Source organism: Rhipicephalus sanguineus, chromosome 3, assembly GCF_013339695.2.
Source record: "Rhipicephalus sanguineus isolate Rsan-2018 chromosome 3, BIME_Rsan_1.4, whole genome shotgun sequence".
NCBI classification, from domain to species: Eukaryota; Metazoa; Arthropoda; class Arachnida; order Ixodida; family Ixodidae; genus Rhipicephalus; species Rhipicephalus sanguineus.
The window spans coordinates 178,705,567-178,724,949 of record NC_051178.1 but is presented as its reverse complement, the minus strand read 5'-3'; the positions used below and the strand labels follow the sequence as shown (position 1 = coordinate 178,724,949).

Sequence of the window (19,383 nt, the reverse complement as noted above, 5' to 3'; positions counted from 1 at the left end):
AGAAAAAGTACTTCTCAACGCGCAGCCTCTCAGTACGACTGTGCTTGAGAAACAAGCTCCGAAACTACCGTACATCGCAATAGGCAACATGGGTTCATCTTGCACATGATGTGACCCTCTTGCTGGTGAAAAGAGGACACAAAGATTCTTGTTTCATCAAGGTACTTCGTCAAAGTATTTCATCAAGATAAAACAGCCACCAGACACAACGTCGCCACCCTGACAGGGCCTCTCCTTACCCTAGACATTTAAAAACGAAAATAAAAAGGAACGCGGGCATTGAAGCTCGTTCATTGTACAAGCGTTACGCTTCAGAATGCTATTCCAGAACGACTCACAACACTTCGCTTTTGTAGATCCATTTGTAAGTTTGAATGTGTGTTCGAAAGCACATCGTAGGCTGAACGGTCAGGTGCCCGCCAACCATGACAGTGAACATAACAGTATGACGGTCACCCGCAGAATAATAAACAGTTCTTCCTTTTCTTCCTGGTCGTCCCCACACGATTCTCCCGTGAATCAATAAATTTGTTACCTACCTACCTTGCAAACAAGAGAATTTAATGAATTTTTTCGATTTCTTTTATTCGATGACTTCTTCCTTAGGACATTTGGAAATGCCTACAAGATTTAACAAAGTCAAATTATCGCAAATGAAGACAGACACAAAGGCGAGGCAGACAAGGGCAGGTGCTGTCCTTGTCTGTCTCGCGCTTGTGTTCGTCTTCATTTGCGATAATTTCACTTCTGTCGAAAGCTCCTCAGGATCAAATAAAGTTCATTGTCTGTCTGTCTGTCTGTCTGTCTGTCTGTCTGTCTGTCTGTCTGTCTGTCTGTCTGTCTGTCTGTCTGTCTGTCTGTCTGTCTGTCTGTCTGTCTGTCTGTCTGTCTGTCTGTAAAATGTAAGACAAACTAGCCCAACTGTCTGTGCTACTGCCTACAAGTTGTTCGCGGCATTTCGTCGCTTCTCTTGCATGAGAATAGCTTGCGCTGCATCGAAGATGAAATTTTCGAAGGCGAAAATCACAATTGTGCTTGGTTTCATTGTACGAGACATCGGAGTTCGCTTGCGAGCGCATCCGTGAAAAAGTTCGTAGGAAAAGGGGAAGAACGATCGCGCATTATCAGTAGAGCATTGTATACACGCATTGCCTCAGAAGAGAGCAGCTTAAGCAGTAGGGTGCCTGAGAAGCATTTTGATTCGACCCGAGTCATCGTTGACCGTTGTTGAAGCAAAGTCAACCATTCCGGTGAGACTGACCGAACAATGCCCGTTACCAACGATCATACCGTACACTGTATTTTTACCTAGCCTCATTCGATGTGGAAAAAGAAACGGTTTCCTACTTTAAGCACACAGGTTTTTTTAGAAGAAGTCGTATAGAGTCACTTTTTCTTTTTCTGTTACTCTCTCCTGCCCCCCCCTCCCCCCCGATAGTCACCGATAGCCGATAGCCTGTTCAATCGACGTCCGTGCGCGAAGCAACCTTTGATAATTCGTTCAACGTACATTTGAGAGCACTAAGAGCGCCGCGCGTTAGGCGGCAGTCACGTGCTATTTTTTTAAATTCGCGCGCTTTAAAGAAAGGTCGGAAAAAATTAAGCAGGGGAGTTATCTTAACACAGATTAAAAAATTTGATGTTTCTGAACAAGCGCTACAACTTTTGTCTTGAAAACGTTTCTCTAGAGTTACTATTTGAAAAGTTCATTAAGCAATCTTTGTTAATTGCCGAGCTTGGCGGATTGAAAAAAATATCCTGACGTGTTCTATATGGCTCCGAACAATATTGCGCTAATTGGAGACTCGTAGCGCCCAAGCTTAATTTTTTACTACTTGGTGCTTTTTAGCTGAAACACCCTGTATGACGTTATCATGGCTTCACGAACCATCCAAATTTTTGACGTCACCATGACGTCATGACATAACGTCATACGATAACGTCATCATTCGCCATGATCGCTTGGTCAACGGCGGGCCGTTACCGGAAGCAGTGTGGAACCACGTAAGGTGCACAAAACTTTCGAAATGGGAAGGGGGGGGGGGGGGGTCGGTGGAAGGATTAATACAATCATTTGAGAAGAAAAAGCAAAAAGAACAGAAAAGAAGATGGCTTTCGCCTTCGAGTCGTCTCAGGCGAATGCATAAGGAACCGTGCGAAGTTTCCTTTTTTCATCTTCTTATAGCAAGTTATAATTCTATTGCAATAAACCCCCATCTAGCCTCAGTTCTGTCATTATCGCTTCATATGACGCCACAGGGAACTGCCCTGGGCTCGCTCTACGTATGATTCGCATGCTGTATAAGCCGCTGTAATGGCGGCCAGTAGAGACGCGGATGTCTGTTTAGTATATTCTTAGCTCGACACTGTATCGAAATCGGCTTTCCAAAATCCTGCGGGGGCGTGTTCGATGTGTTTCTCCCTCCTCGCAGCTCGAAACGGTGCCGCGTGAAAGAAGTGATTGTGCTACATCTGCGAGAGGTACGGCATCGGGTACGCTGCATCGTTTCCTCGCGCACCAGTCGTGAGGCAACGCAAAATTGCGCTGCACCGATACTGTAACCCGAACGTTGCATAACAAGCGCGCTTCAGCCGCTTGGCTGGCGTATTTCTTTGCTAGCGCCATCTTCAGAGACAGTACGCACACTTATAGCTCACCGTTAACACATGCGCGAAACTTCAGAACTAGAACTATACTTGCTGCGTTATAAACGGACGTTTATAACAGCTGTGAAAAAAACAAACAAACGAAAAAGGCTTTTCCTTAGTGACGAGGTACCTTAATAACATTTCGTTTTTTTGCGTCGAATCCCTCAGGAATAACCGCTTCTTAAAATGCTTTCATAGACACGTCCCTCTCATAGCCTTGTTTCTAAATGTGACTGCAGAAGTATCCAAACAGCAGTGCTGCGTCAATTTGTCAAGCGACGGTTAAATGAAAAAAAAGAAAAAGAGGAGTGGGGTGGCATACGTCGCCAACACTTATTTGTTCAGTGTACCCGCCCGGGCGAATCCCATCGCACGGCTTTGCCTTCTTGAGTAGAATGCAACAAAACTTTCCACTTATCTGCCTGTATCGTTGACATTGTTTTTTACCTTAGCCTTAGTCTGGCCCTACGGGTTGTGCACTAGAGGAAGTGACAAGAGTATGCCTAAAACGAAACGAGTCAGACGAGAGACGGCTACAGCGAATGAAAAGGTGAACTAGTCGCGTGTGCATATGTATTTGGTATTGCGCCTGCGAAAAATTGAGGCATCATACACGTGTGCGTGCATGAGTTCGGCAGCACTGGAGCACGTAGTAAACTCTGCGGCAAGTGTCCGTAACAAAATAGTGCTTCTGTGTACGACCACGACATAGAAGGCAGTTTTTTTTTTCTTTCTGTGGGTTATAGTACGCGACCTTTCGAAAGGCGAGGTTTCACCCGTGGCGAGGGGCACAGTGGGTACGAATAATGTGCGAAATGAATCTATTGCCAGGCACATGGAGGCGTGCGCAGGGTTCCCCATTAGGGGGAGGGGGGGGGTAGATTTACCACAGTACCCCCCCCCCCCTTCGGCTCTTCGCTCTTTCCGATCCCCTCCCATTGAGGCCCTCACGATCAGAACGCAGTGCAAAGACGAAGTATTAGGGGAGGGGGCGCCCCACCCCGTGACCCCCTTCTCCCCTGTGCGCACACTCATAGGCGTGCGCAAGTGGGGGGGGGGGGTGGCAGGTGAGCGGCCGCCCCCCCCTATTCACCTAAGAGGGAGGGGGGGCGCAATGTCAGCGCCATACAATGACATAATTGGGAGGGGGGCGCTGCGACGAACCTTCGCCCCCCCCCCCCCCCTTGAAGGGGAACTCTGCGCACGCCTATGCGGGGCACCTATGGCCAGACATCTCGTGAAACTGGATGATTGACGAATGGGATAAGATCGCTCTCTCAGTTACCATGAGGAGTTAGTTACACAACCAGCAGATGGAATGATTTGTTGGCAGAACCTACAAATGAATTCGGAGAGCACAAAAGGAGCGAGAGAAAAGACTGAAACCTCGCCATTCGAACGGCAAAGACTGTGTACGCGGAGGAAGACTTGAGATTACAGGGATAACATTGACGACGTGGCGATAGTAGATGGCCACGGCGATTCTTCACAGAGAAAAAGATCACCGTTTTGCAGCGGCTCAATATGATCGTCCGTGCTTCATGAATGGTGCGAGATGATGGTGACAATTGAAATACGGGCTTTACTGAAGTCACTGGAGGACTCCTGCGAAGTTCGCGTTGCCAACATAAAAAACAAAAGCTTGCTCACTTCGTAACTCTGCCTGCGCGCACTGCTGACATCGCGACAGTAGAGATACGATACACGTTTCAGCGTAGAGGGCTCGAATATATCCATTGCAGCCTCTGTCGCTGCAGCAATGTGAAAAAGAGGCAATAACAACTAGAGAGGATGCTGCAGTGCCTCACCATATTTTGGTGAGGTGAATGTAATGCAAGACGACCTTAAAAATGCCTTTTTGTGTGTGTGCACCCTTCCACACAATCTGAGCCTAAACGCTGTACTTTCTTAACAAGACGCCGTGTAAAGAACTCCAGTGACCTCAATGACTTCAATCTTATTCTTGAGCAATGACGGAGATACGTATAAAAACATTCCTTCCACCGAGTGATGGCCAAATACGAGTATGGTAAAAGAAAAACAACTACGTCGTCAATTAACCGTGTACCGTAACCGTAACAACGTTTGCACTGCTTGCCTTGCGCTTTTCTATAAGGCAGTGACAAGTCGAGACTCCGGGCGTGTCATGAGCACATGCGTCAGTCTCTCAAAGCAGTCATTCGGGACGTCTAACGTACCACGCACGCCACCCATGAAGCCTGCTCCGCGCCCGCGAGGGCCCTCTGCAGAACGACCCGTCGGTCGAGTAAAAAAAGAACAATAAACTGCACTTGTAGAGGTGAAGGAACAACGAGTGTCCACACACAATACACGCCAGCTGGTGATAAAACCACTAAACAGCGTGCACAGACACCGGAGACACGCAGCGTACAACGCACACATACTCTCACGAACGCACACACGCTAATGAGTCGATGAGTGAAGTTAAAAAGGCCTCTGTTGGAAGCGCGCCACACCTTCCCTGACTTACACCCAGTACTGGTTCTTCCTGAGCACTGTCGTAGGTGCCGAGAAGCGCACGTCACCGTTCCAGTCGTCGCTCTCGCTGGCACCTCCTTCCGAAGGTGTCTTGGCAGCCTCGACGTGTCCCAGGGGCGTCACTTTGCACGTGGGCACCGCGGGGCTGACTTCTGTCCCAGTCGCACCGCCACCATCCGCGTACGGCGGCGGAGGCAGGCAGTCCAAGTCCGGGCCGGCCGCCGCCGCCACAACAGTGGGCGCAGGCTCGCTGCTGCTGCTCGAAGGAGACGTGGGCGGCGGGGCTGGTGGCGCGGGCAGTTCTTCGGGAAAGGCCTCTCGCGGATGACCGCCACGCGACGACGACTGCGCGCTGCCTCCGGACTTGTCGCTGCCTCCACGCCGGGAGCGACACGCTCCGCACGCGACTCCGGCCACAGCGATGACGGTGAGTAGAAGTAGCACACCGGCGGCTACGCCAATCACCACGAGATGCTCGTTGGTTAGGAGCGGAGCCTTCGAACCTGTCTCCACGACGCCCGGTGGTCGGTCGTCCGTCGCCGTTCCGCTCGTGTTGTCCGCCGGGGACGAGGGCGTGGCGACTGCTGTTGGAGACTGAGGCGGCGTCGCTTCTAAACCGGGAGAACCGTTGCCCACCTGGATGTGCACGAGGAAGCGGCTGCTGCCCGGCTGGACTCCCGGAGCCGTCAGTTCGAAGTCGAAGTGGTCTCTGACGGTACCTGAAGCGTCCGTTGCGGGGTCCCTCCGGTGAGCTCGGTAGAAGATGGTCTCGTTCAACACGTCCTCGTGAGTGAAGTGCAGGACGGCCGTCTGAGACGTGCCGTTGGAGAGGAGCAGAAGGCCGAGGACGGGCTGCCGCGTGACGCTGTACCTGCGTTCGTGGAAGGTCGTAAGCGACATGCAGTGAGGTACTGGGTATAGTGTAATTAGGTATGAATCTTCAATTACTGTGCTATTTGCAAAATAACTTACTGAAGTTGTGAAGTTAAGTGCGATTTTCTTTATATCGTTTATTTGATGTTACAGCATTTTAAAGGTTGGTTTATTTTGCTATGTTATGTCATGTTCATGCAACATAAATAAAAAAAACAGAAATTACACGTCCCGGCAATATTTATGAGCTTCAAGTGAAAACCGAAGGTAAAGACTCGATAGGCGTGCTAGTCCTGCCGGTTGTGACGCATAATTGCGGATAGAGGCTTTAAGCAAACTTTGAAGAATTGCCAAATTTTATGACTATCTCTCACAGGCAAAATATTCACAAAATAAACATTAAATAACTTACCGGGGATTGGCGTTTGAACGCGCCGCCAGTTTGGAAGCGTCTAAGTGATCCACTGTAATCAAGGCTGAGCGACCCGCCATGGCTTGCAAAGGTCGTTGCCTGACGAGTGCCTCCACTTTCACTTCCACTTTCCGTATGACGACGGCGCTGGGCCCGCAGCGCACCGCGATTGAAAACGAGTCAGTAGAACCACTCAGGTCGTGCTGTTCGTAGATGACAAGACCTTGCTCAAGGTCGCCTTGCGTGAAGTCGTCCACCGAGGCTCCATCAGGAAACACCAAGTGTCCCAGATGCGGCGCTGAAGTGACGTTATAAACGAGGTCATTCATGTCGGCGTTAGTCCAGGCACCAAAGACTGCCGGAGTTAACACCGCCCTGAGGTCACCTTGTTGCAAGATGAGGTTGGTGGCGTTGGCAACACGAACCTCTACTGGCTCTACATTCACTGTGAGGATGAAGGGTTTGGTCGGGTGAACGCCATCACTGACGATGAAGTTAAAGGTTAACGGTGATTTCAGCGCTCCATTGTGGACTATATACACTCTTCCCTCATCAATATCTTGCTGCGTGAAATTCTTTATCGATGTGTCGGAATCCCCCAGGACAAGTGTTGCTGCTTGAGTTTCATCCTGTTTGACGACTTTGTACACAATTTGATTGGGAGCTCCGTCATCGTCGGTAGTCCTGAGAGTATCTCGAGTGATAGCCGTCCTGTACCCTCTGGTTACGCGGATCACGGGGGACGGTGTTTCTAAACTGAAAGGCTTGTCATTAATCGGTTCTACCGCTACTTTCAGCGTGCTGTTGTGCAGTGCCATGTCCCCGTGATCTCCCTCGGCTGCCGTCAAAAACAACCCAACACCGAAGGAATCGTCCAGGGTCTCAGAATCATCGTGCACGTAAACTACACGATCTAAGCTGTGTGCTGATATGCAAACTGGTACACTAGCGTTTTTCTGATCAACCTCCAGCCACCCACGCAGTGGCTGCGATAGCAGACAAACACGAAGCCTTGGAGGAACGTCCGGTTTGCCACGCCAGAGAGCCTCTAGTGCTCCTACGTCCAATGCCGAAGACAACGGTACCCTTCCTCCTTCGGACACGCGAAGTTGACCGAGGACAGAAGCCAACGAATCATCCAAGGCAATTCGAATGGCAAAGACAATGTTCTTAACGGGAACTGCGTTGGGTGTCTCCAAGTCGACAACAAACGAGTCGTATTCCACCGGGGCGGACATAGGAGACCTATGTTCATACAGAACCAAATAGTTGTCGATGTCGGCCTGTGTGAATCGACTGAGCTGAGCTAGGGTGCCGTCGCTGGGGTTCTCACGTAAGAGTCTGCCAAGGCGCGGTGTGCGAACGACGACGAACGATACGTCGCGAGTGTGATCTCCTGTACGGGCCAGGAGGTGATCCCGAGTGATTGACTGCTGGCTTCCCGGAAGAACGCTCAGCGTCTTGTTGTGCTCCAAGCGAATCTTCAGTGGCCGCGCGTTCACCGTGAAGACGTGCGGTGAACCTTGGTTGAGACCGTCCGTCACTTGGAACTTGAAACCTCCAGCCGGTGAACCTGCGTGACAAGAAAGTTCGACCTTCAACTTGCGCCAATGCGCAAGAAAACCCCAACGTTATGCGTCATGCAGGCTTTATCATGATCTGGTATTGACGTCAACTGCATATCAACTTCATCAACGAAGCTGCAAATTATTGCGATTCCTACTATTGGTTGATATGCAGTTACTCAGAGAGGCGAGTACGCTATTAAGCATAACTGCGTCACTCTGAGACAGCCAACACCAAGGAGGCAAACTACGTTTTTTCTAAAGCGACTCACAATGTCTATGTTCTAGTGCAAGTGCATTCACTACAGAGAACGGTGCCCGGCTCAAGAGGCGGGTACCTACACCCACCGGTGTGCACGAAGACGACCAGACCGCGGTTGAGCTGATCCTGCGTGAACGACAACAGTGGGGTCTTCGTGTCGTTCTTTAGGGCCACGTATCCGTTGCTCGGTGTGGAGATGTGGAACCGAAGCTGCGAGGTTTCCGAGTCATCGTCGAGCGCCGCCAGGTGCGTGGCAGAGATGGGTGCCACCGCGCCTTCCCACAGGTCCAGCCCAGTGTTGTTGGCGATGTAAGGGGCCTCGTCGTTGACGGGCTGAACGGACACATGCACCGTGCCGGGCAGGCTTTCTCTGCCCGCGCCCCGGGCCACCACGGTGAACCAGTCCCTGAGCGTTTCACTACCATCGTGCTGGTACTTGAGCGCCCCTGTGTCCAGTTGCTCCGGAGAGAAGGCCGTCGATGATAGGCGGCCGTGCTGCGGAGGTTCGACGACCAACAGTTGAGGAAGTAATTCCCGCAGTGGCCCGGCACTGATGTGCGAAGAGTCCAGAGTGGCTTGACCACCTTCCTGCACGCTCACGTTGCCCGTTTCGAGTAGGATGACCTGCGGCACCACGCGAACGGAGAGGTCGAGTCGCTCGTGGGACGCGATGCCGTTAGACACCTCGAGCACTACGCTGTCTTCGCTCCCATTACCAGTGTGCTGGTAACGCACTATCCCTGCGTTCACGTCTGCCTGCGTGAACGAAGTTGCGGCATAGTCACCCAATAAAAGCCGCCCGGAGACAGGTGTCTGGACGATACTAAATGTGATGTTCGCCGGCTCCATTGCCTGGTGCCTGACAAGCAGTGTCGACGAGTTCAGGACAGCGACGTCACCTGCGTTTGTTGATGAGGCTGAGTCAAAGAGTAATGAAATACTTTTAGTGATTTTAGCTCAAAATTAAAAACGACGCAAAGAAAGCAACACCAGGTACGCTCCAGCGCCCGTGGCACCCGACCTTGCGCTTCTTTTTATTGATATAAAATAAGGGGGCGTTGACGCAGAAATAAGGCACTGGCTACTACTTGCCTCTTGAATGACTCGAACATACCACATGCAGGGCTCAAAATTGCATCCCAAATAGCTTTCTCAAAGTAACAACAGAGCGAAAAAAAAAACGCGTGGTACATATGATATGCGATTTAAATAACACCACGAGTCCGCAGAAGCGTGAAAAATGCAAATAATAATGTCACATAACAAGCAGGTGGTGTCGTGGGACTTCGGCGTGCAGGAAGCAGGCACATCGTTTGCAATGCGCCGCGAGGTGACCAGCTCCTTGTAATTGCTGGCAAGCGTATCTGTGTTCCAGGAGACGTTCACTGATACAGCGTCCTGTCTGACCAGAAAAACAAGGAGCGATGTTCCTGCACGCCGAAGTTCCGCGACACCACGTTGCTAGCACGTGGTGGTGACAAAGACACTAGGGAGATAAAAGAAGCCCTTTTCACCTTGGCTGCAAAAGAGGAATGCATTAGCACACCCTTGTTACATTTAACGCAAGCAGAAATAAAATTTCTAGAAAGTGACGTACGCTGATCTGCGGAACTTTGTCCGTGCTCAAGATGGCATATGTCATATGCGTGCATTATCTCTATTTACTTTTTACCCGTATCCTTCACCCCATCCAGCCTATCTGATTGTTAACCTATATTTGACACTTCGCAGGATGTGAATAAACCAGTTGTAAGTTTGCGCACCACCTGTCCTGTGTCCCTGTATCGTCCTATAGTCCTCGTCTCGTCGTGTGCAGCCCAACAAAGAAACCATGGACGACCACCAACTAGCCCAATTCATCGCTCTGTTAATCCACTTTCGCGGTCGTGTTATCCAATTTAGGGAAAAAAAGTGATCGTATTAAACGCATGAAAATGCATTATTTGCAAGGCACGTTGGCCGGGTATAAAAACAAAAACGTATTAGGCTGAAAATCGTATCACCGAGATTCCACAGTGTATATATATATATATATATATATATATATATATAGATTAAGCGTTAAGAGAGGTATTTGTGATGATCACAGTAACAAATGCTTATTAATGCTATACAAATACATATATTATTCCGAATGTATTACGGGCATTTATTCAGCATGTCGGTCCAATCAAGGATTAAATGAAGCTATTTTTGGAACGAGTTTTCAAAAATAACTCGGAATGTAAAGGCTTAAAGATATGTGAGCATTAGTTGACTCACTGGATTCAGTACCTCAGGCACGACAATGCTATATTTTGTTTTCACTACCACTTGCCTAAAAAAGCAGGCACAATACATGCGTCTTTGCAATAACAGCAGACCTTTAATGCAGAACTAAAAGAATGAAAATTGAGTGGTAAACTAAAGAAACCAAGGTGAACCATTACTGATTCTCGAGCAGGTAGCTTCGCGCTCAGGTGCCTCATGAAACAGTATGCATTGCCAAGAAGCTCGATCGAACGGGGCGGTGACCCGTGGTGTTCATTACAATACCTGTTTTCTTCTGTTTTGCTGACACCCCATCAACCAAATATTCGTGATTAAATCATTATTCGGAAAATTGCAGAGTATAATTTCCCCGCACAAAGCACAACTGCCAAAAAATTGAACTCCGGCACTTGTCAAATGGGTGCCGCAGTGCCACCGTTGGTCTGCCGACGGGGGGCCAAGCCCATCCTCAAAGAATGGAGACGGGGGGGGGGGGGGCGCAGGGCTCCCCCTTACCTTAAGCCCTGATCTTGGCTAAGAAACTTATCCAGTGCAGCGCGTAGTTAAATAGTGTAGAATGCGGTTCATTTCCTGATAGCATACGTTTGGCAATGGCAGGCATACCAGGCATATGACTAACGCTGTCGCCTTTGAATTCATAGAGGCCAGGATATGTTGAATAATCCCCGTCTCTGTTCTTTTTTTATTTTTCTTTGTAAAGTGTCAACAACGCCCAGGAAAGTGAAGTACACACGATACGTGTCATACCCATTTCATGATGAGCTAGTTTTCAGAAACGTACCTACTCGTCCAAATCTCCTCTCTGCATCAGACATTCTTGTCGCCCAACAACGAATATTCAGGTAAGGTTTGATGTACGAATATTCGCACACCAAACCCTTACATTGTGCTCTCTAAAATATATTATGCCAAGGTCAAGGCGCTGCGTATTTCCAAGAGGAGGGGTTCATTGTTAATAATACTACTAATAATACTAAATAGGGTTTTACGTGCCAAAACCACGATATGATATGAGGTACGCCGTAGTGGAGGACTCCGGAAATCTTAACCATCTGGTGTTTATTAATGTGCACCTAATAATAATAATAATATTAATAACATCTGGGGTTTAACGTCCCAAAGCCACGATATGATTATGAGAGATGCGGTAGTGGAGGGCTCCGAAAATTTCGACCACCTGGGATTCTTTAACGTGCACCTAAATCTAGGTACACGGGCCTCAAACATTTTCGCCTCCATCGAAAATGCAGCTGCCGCGGCCGGGATTTGAGCCCGCGACCTTCGGGTCAGCAGTCGAGCGCCATAACCACTAGACCACCGTGGCGGGATGCAGTCATTGTTACCCGACCGCTCGCACGCGTTGTTCTGCGCTGACTGTACCGTTGTCCGAGCATAGCTGATGCGGTGTTACGAGTCACGTATCGTATGTCAGTGAAAATGTCTACTCAAGCCAGTGTCGGGGCATACCATGGTCGACGAACAGCGTTGCGTTGCGCAACACTTCCAACGGTTCCCAGAAGCTGTCAGGGTAAACTGTGAGCCGAAAATTGGCCGGCGCCGACGTGGTGTCTCCGAGGAAGGCCACGAATCCGAACGAGTCCTGGTAGGCAGCAGCAGCAGGCGCCGAGTCCTGACCACCATCCACGCTCTCGTACTCCACCTGCGTGCGCAAACGTGTTCTTAACGTTCTGGCTTCATCCAGCGTATGTCTGATTCTCGAATAGCTATCACGAGAGGAATGACAAGGACTAAGTAGCGGTAAGGATGCAAATGGCTGTGGCTCAACGGGAATCAAACAGGAGGTTAAAATGTGAACGCAAGGTGCCTCTCCCACGGCCATCTGTTCGCAGCAAACACGAAGCCTGCGAAGTATTAGGACGTCCCGGTGTCAGTATACATTGATGATCCCAAAATGTTGGAGTAATGCCATATCTCTTAGGATTTAGAGTCACTAAAAACAAGTTTATCGTGAACTGGAGAACAGCGGAACTGTCTTGCCGTCGATCTCGACAAAAAAATGTCTTGTCAGGGCGCTCTTTCCAGAAAGGATGAGGGAAACTGAATGCATATCCTGCTCTAGACGTTTTAGTATTAACTTCTGGTTAGTGCAGAAGTACACTTTAATTTTACAGAGACTTCGCTTCTATTGCACAAAAGAAGAGGAATTCTGAGGGCTCGTTTTTCTTTGTTAGACACAACATTAATGAGAGCTAACGGACAATCAAGCAAAGGAAAGTACAGGGGATGTTATTTGTAGTAATTCCGATATAAATGTGAAGAAAGTAAAGTGGACGAAAAGACATCTTGGCGCCGGGAGGGACCGAACCTGCAACCTTCGAATAACGCGTCCGATGCTCTACCAAGTGAGCTACGGCGGCGGCGGCGGTCAGTTACTTGTAAAGCGGAAATATCTTGCCGTCGATCTCGTCAAAAAGAAGTGTTGTCAGGGCGCTCTTTCCAGAAAAGACGAGAGAAATTGAATGTAGCTCCTGCTTTATACGTTTTAGTATTAACTTCTGGTTGGGACAGCAGCGCGGAAAATTTTTACACAGGCTTCGCTTTTCTTTCAGAATATATAGGAATCATTTGAGAAAATTGGCAAAGCGGGCCCGCGTGATCTACGGATCTCAAATGTGAACAGCTTGCAGAACTGCATACAAGTGCCTCCAATGGGCTTGTGGTGTAGTCTACGACATCACTACCTGGAACGTGAGAATTTCTAATAAAGTACGAGCATATGCAGGGCAACTGTTAAAAACGGCAGCAGTCGCACCGCTTGACTTCTGCAACCACATTTTTCCCCTGCTATATGCACGATGACGCGCAACATTACAGTGGATGACGCTGTGATATTCATCGAATCGCGGCATTTTACGTAAGCCGCAATGAGTTTTTTGGATTCGCAAATTTTCTACGACTCGTTGATGCGCTATGGTAACGTTACGCACAGCTACTATTCAGGTGAAGCAAAAAAAATAAACAAGACCCGAACTTTCAATACGAAAGTGTTTTATGCCGGGGTCCACCAAGACTTCACTGACGTATTTCCGTCACGGATATGACGCTGTGTACACTAACAGTTGACAATGAAAAACATTTTGTTGCTGGGAACCGAACCCACGACCCCACGCTCCACAGCGCGCGGCCTCGCTAAACGTTCTTCAGCACACTAACGGCGAGCTATTTATAGACACCATTTACCGCTTGTGGTACTCAGAGCTCGGTGGCACTTCAGCGTGTTCTCCTTATCACCAGCGAGATGGCGCGAAGGGCGTGCTTTAAAGTCCCTGGATATTTTTGGGAAAGTACCGTCTTTCTTTTAACCGAGCCGCCACGCCGAGCACCCTCCTCTCCCGCCTTCCACCTCCCCGCTTCACGGGCCGTCGCCCGGGAAGCGCGCGCGTTATCAGCGTGACATAGCATTCTTGATAGGAAAGTGGCGCAAGCCGGATTATGGGGCCGGCGCCCGCACGGTGGCCGTTTGGGAGAGGATATAGATAAGGTTTGGACACTTGGGAGAGGGTATGGAGGACAGTGTCGCTACTTTCTATATATTAAGGGACTTTAAAGGTCGTCGCCCCGCTCGTTGCGATGCGGTGACGCGCGCGCGCCTCCACCAGTACTTTCCCCTACAGGGCGTGGTCGCCCATGCGCGCACGCTTATCTCGTGATGGGGGCGGTTTGTACGTTTTGTGCGTTCACCGCAAAGGTTCCGTTGAAGTTACAGAGCGCACGAAGGTAATTCCGCTCGTTGCAGCGGCCGCGTTTGCGAAAGGAGCGCGCTGCTCAAACACAAGAAGAGAGAGAAAATAGATGAAAAGGAAACGCAGGGAGGTTAACCTGGTGCGAGCGACCGGTTTGCTACCCTGCACAGGGTTGGGGATATAGGGGTCGGAAAGAGGACAGAGAGAGAGTGAGATAAAATTAAAACGAAAAAAAAAACGCACACATGCACACACACGCAAGACGTTCCAGTCAGAGCCGTTCTGAGAGACCAGTTGAACGCAGAAAGCGCAGTAGCGCTTGCACAGCCTTTTTCTGTGACGTTTGGTCCGGTCGATGGCGCAGGATTCTTTCTTCTGACAGAGTGAGGTCGTCCAACTTATCGAGCGCGTTGCAAAGTGACTGTCTCTGTGAACAGTACTGTGGGCAGTCGCACAGAATATGTCGAATTGTTTCATCACTGCCGCAGTGGTCACATGATGCGGTGTCGTCCATTCCTATGCGGCACGCGTACGCGCGCGTAAATGCGACACCCAACCATAACCTGCACAGGAGGGTAGCGTCACGTCGGCGAAGGCCTGGAGGAATTTGAAGGCTGAGAGTTGGGTCCAGGGAATATAGTCGCGCATGCTTGAAGTGCGGCTGGTTCCATTGCGACGTGGTGCATTGACGAGCAAGCACGCGGAGCTTCCAAGCAGCGTCAGTTCTAGAGAACGGTATTATTATTTGACTGTGTTCTGTATGGGCTGAACGGGCAGCTTGATCGGCCCGTTCATTGCCGATAATCCCACAGTGACTTGGAAGCCATTGAAAAGTTATTTCATGGCCTTTATCAATTAAATGGTGCGTCTCTTCTGCAATCTGAAATACCAGTTGCTCGTGCGGGCCGCGGCGTAAAGGTGACAGAAGTGATTGCAGTGCCGCCTTTGAGTCACTGAAGATCGTCCATTTTTGTGCCCGTTCATCAGTAATGAAATGTAATGCGGCAAGAAGCGCTGCGAGCTCTGCTGCTGTCGATGTCGTAAGGTGAGAGGTCTTAAATTTGATTGTTGTGGCTTTCATAGGTATCACGACAGCTGCGGTTGAGCTGTTCGGCATAACGGAGCCGTCGGTGTATACATGCAGTGAGCCTCGGTACTTCTCATATAGCAGGAGCAAAGCGAGCTGTTTAAGAGCTGGTGCCGACATATCTGCCTTTTTACGGATGCCAGGTATCACCAGGCTGATGTTAGACTGAGTCAGGCACCATGGAGGAATCGAAGGTCTCGCGGCGGGCGTGAAGCATGTTGGTAATGACTCGCGATACGCGGCGACCGTTCGGCAAAAAGAGGTGCATGGTCTGTCTGCTGGTAAAGAGGCTAGGTGGTGGCGGGGAGTCCGAGCAAGATGTCTTATATGTGTCCTGAGTCTTTCAACGTCAATGTGCGTCTTGATGAGGTGGTCTCTGGCGATCGCTATAGAAGCCACCGTCGATGCGCTAACAGGCAAGCCTAGGCAAATTCGGAGCGCTTGGGCCTGAACACTTTGTAATATTCGTAGGCTTGTTTTGCTTGCGTTGGTTAACGCGGGCAAGCTGTAGCGCAGGAAGCCGAGGAAAAGTACCCTGTACAGCTGTAGCATAGCACTTGGTGACATTCCCCAAGTCTTTCCTGCGAAGAACTTCAATAGATGACAGATGCCGATCAACCGCTTTTTTATGTACAATACATGATGGCTCCATGAGAGATCCCTGTCGATTATGACACCCAGAAACTTGTATGACCGAATATACGGTATAGTTTGGCCATTGATGATTACGCCGTAATTATTCATAGGTTTTCGCGTAAAAGCCACGAGGGCGCATTTCTCGGAAGAAATCTCCAGGCCTCGATTACGGAGATAACGGGCAGTTTGAGCGACAGTTCTTTGAATTCTCGCTCGCAACTGCAGGCGTGTTACGGCGGACGTCCAAATGCAGATATCATCCGCGTACATTGATAGCCTAACTGTGCTTGGCAGGTGCTCAAGGAGGGCAATCAGCGTAAGATTGAACAACACAGGACTGAGTACGCCGCCCTGGGGGACGCCACGGTAGCTATAATGTGGGGAGGTTTGGCCGTCTTCGGTGATCACAAAAAAGGATCGCATTGAGATATAACTACGTATCCAACGATACATCCGACCACCCACTCCTACCTCTTCGAGAGCGGTCAGGATGGCTTGATGTGTAACGTTGTCGTACGCCCCTTTGACGTCGAGGAACAAGGAAGCGCAGAGACGCTTACGGCGTTTCTCGTGTTGAACGAAGGTGACCAGGTCAATGACATTATCAATCGATGATCGACCACGTCGAAATCCTGCCATTGCATCTGGGTAGACGTTATTGCCGGCCTCCAAGTACCACTCCAGGCGTCCGAGGATCATCCTCTCCATAACTTTGCCTACGCAACTTGCCAATGCAATCGGGCGGTAGGATGAGAGCTCCAACGGTGACTTGCCAGGCTTCAATAGTGGAACTAGGCGACTGGTCTTCCAGCTTGTCGGGAGCGAGCCATCTCTCCAAGACTCGTTGTACAGATCTAGGAGAAACATTCTCGCGTTCTCACCCAGATGACGCAGGGCTCTGTAAGAAATTCCGTCGGGCCCTGGTGCCGACGTGTGTACACACAAAGCTAGTGCTGCCTTGAGTTCGTGGATGGAAAATGGCAAATCCATGCGGGGATCACGTGGTAGCGGACAACTGCTTGATAGTAGTAAGCTGGTCGCTGCTGTTATTTGGCCAGATAATCTGGCACAGAATTCTTCGGCCACGTCTATATCTGGTCTTTTTTGGGAGAGGGCTAGAGCCTTGAATGGGGACCGCTGAATAGGTTTTGTGCGCAGACCTCGTACCGTCCTCCACAAGTGCGATAGAGGTTTACGAGGGTCAAGCGACTCACAGAAAGCAGTCCAACGTTGCGATTCAAGCTTATCTATCCGGCGCTGGATCTTCTTCTGTAGACGTCGAGCGGTCCGCAAGTCTTCTACTGCCCCCGTGCGTCGGTGTCTTCGTTCAGCACGTCGGCGAATCGCTAGAAGTCGCTCTAACTCTATGTCGAATTCCGTTAATTTCGAAGAGCACGTGAGAGTACGCGTAGTGTCGTGTATCGTGCTCTTGATTGTCTCCTCTAAGTCAAGTGACCTATTCGCTTGACATTGCTCTTCCATACGAGATTGAAATTTTGTCCAATCCACTCTTTGAACGCTATCGCGTATCTTGGAAGGGGATAAACCTTCAATATTGACATATGTGGGAATGTGGTCACTCCCGTGCGTTTCTATGTCCGGGAACCACCCAGCATGCCTGACGAGGCTTCGTGAGACAAACGCCAAGTCAAGACAGCTGCTATACGTTGAACCACGGAGAAACGTTGGAGTGCCGTCATTTAACAAGAAAAGTTCATTGTCGGAGGCGAAGGACACCAAATTTCGGCCTTTAGCATTGATCTTCCTACTTCCCCAGAGTGTATGATGAGCATTGAAGTCCCCGATGATAACGCACGGGTGGGGAGTTGATGACAGGATGCTTTGTAGTCTTTTATGGTCAAATCGACTTGATGGAGAAAGGTAGGCGCCCACAACAGTGACGGTAAGTCTCTTCTTTACTGTTATACATATATATTGATTGTTGTCGTGCTGGGACACCGGCTGATGAATGTAGGTGAGGTCACGGCGAATAAACATAAGAACCTTGCTGTTTTCAGCAGTTTCAGAAGACATAAATAATTCATATCCAGAGAGTCTGATTGCGTTCGGTAAGTTCGGCTCGCAGATGACGATAATGGGAAACATATTGGTGTACACGAACCTACGGAAATCAGCGAGGCGTGATCTCAGTCCCCGGGCATTCCACTGGAATATCGCTGCCTTTCGGACCTCTTCCCTGAATGACAGTGGCTGGTGAGCCATTATCTACTCAAGGGCTGCCAGTACTGGACTCAGAGCGTCCAGTACTTGGAGTGCACTTTTGGCGGTCGTTGTGTGCATGTTGTGTAACAACACGCGAATGGCATTTATTAAGGGTCGCAGAAGAGCTATAACTTGCTGATCTGTATTCCGCAAGTCCTCTGTTGTAGCAGCTTGCTCTGATGAGGGCGGCTTCTGCTGTGGTTCTTCCTCAAGTCGTCTACGTGTAAGTGGCGGCCATTCCTTGGTAGAGAGAGATCTGCCCGTTTTCTGTTTTCCAACGTCTGTGTTTGCCGTGCTAGAAACTGCAGCTGGCGGTGTTCCCTGATGAGTCGGCTTACTTCCTGAAGTTGACGTTGCCCGCCGTGAAGACCTTCGACGGCGACGTCGTCTTCGCCGGACTTTTTCAGCGGCTTCTTTGTGGGTTGAGCTGTCTCGCACCATTTGTTTAATAATAGATATCTCTTTCCTTATGCGCGGGCACTCTTTGGAAGAAGCACTGTGAGCACCTTGACAATTAGGACATTTCAATATGGTAGCGTTACAGTTTTCTTCCGAGTGCGGTTCTGCGCATCGGGGGCACACTGCAGAGTTCGTGCAAACACCCTTCACGTGGCCGATCTTGTGGCAGTTGAAGCATTGCACAGTCTGGGGGACGAAGACGAAGTGATTCTCCTGCGGAACACATCTTGCTCGTCTCTGTGATTTTCTGGACTTTTCGCTGCACTTGTGGGGTCTATTACCCCGTACATTGCGGTGATGGACGTACAACCTCACGAGGCGCCGCCTGGTTCCAGTTCAACCGCCGGCATCGCTTCGAGGAAGCGAGGCAACACATCCAGCGAGAGCGAGGACACTGAGCTGTACTCCGCATCGGGCGACGAGTCCTCGGAAGACGGCTTTCAACCCGTCCTGTACCGCAAGGCCAAACGACGAATCATCAATGCATCTTCGGCGTCAAGTACGGCCACCGTGAAAACAGCGCCTCAGCGATGGCCTCACTCCATCCTGTTTGTGCCGCTGAATGCTACCGACAGTCTACGTGTGCTGAACAGGCAAGCGCTCTCCTTGTATCTTGAGAACACTGTGCCGAACGAAATCAAAGATGTACGGATAAATACAAGAAGAAACATCCTGGCAATTGATGTGATGAACCCGAGCGCGCTGAGCACGCTGCAGCAAGTAACGCAGCTGGGAAAAATCAC

At 49.8% G+C, this 19,383-nt stretch overlaps 1 protein-coding gene across 1 annotated transcript in view; it reads right to left on the bottom strand.

Annotated features, from left to right (window-relative positions):
• Positions 1-4,510: 4,510 nt before the first annotated feature.
• The window catches only part of LOC119386134 (chondroitin sulfate proteoglycan 4-like), a 71,651-nt gene continuing 56,778 nt past the window's right edge, over positions 4,511-19,383 (bottom strand). The window contains exons 12-15 of the mRNA XM_049414228.1: positions 11,999-12,191; positions 8,341-9,159; positions 6,434-8,006; positions 4,511-6,019 (exon numbers count right to left, since the gene is read on the bottom strand). Coding sequence (XP_049270185.1) covers positions 5,137-6,019; positions 6,434-8,006; positions 8,341-9,159; positions 11,999-12,191 — 3,468 coding nt within the window. The 3' untranslated portion in view covers positions 4,511-5,136. The remainder of the gene's footprint in view (positions 6,020-6,433; positions 8,007-8,340; positions 9,160-11,998; positions 12,192-19,383) is intronic.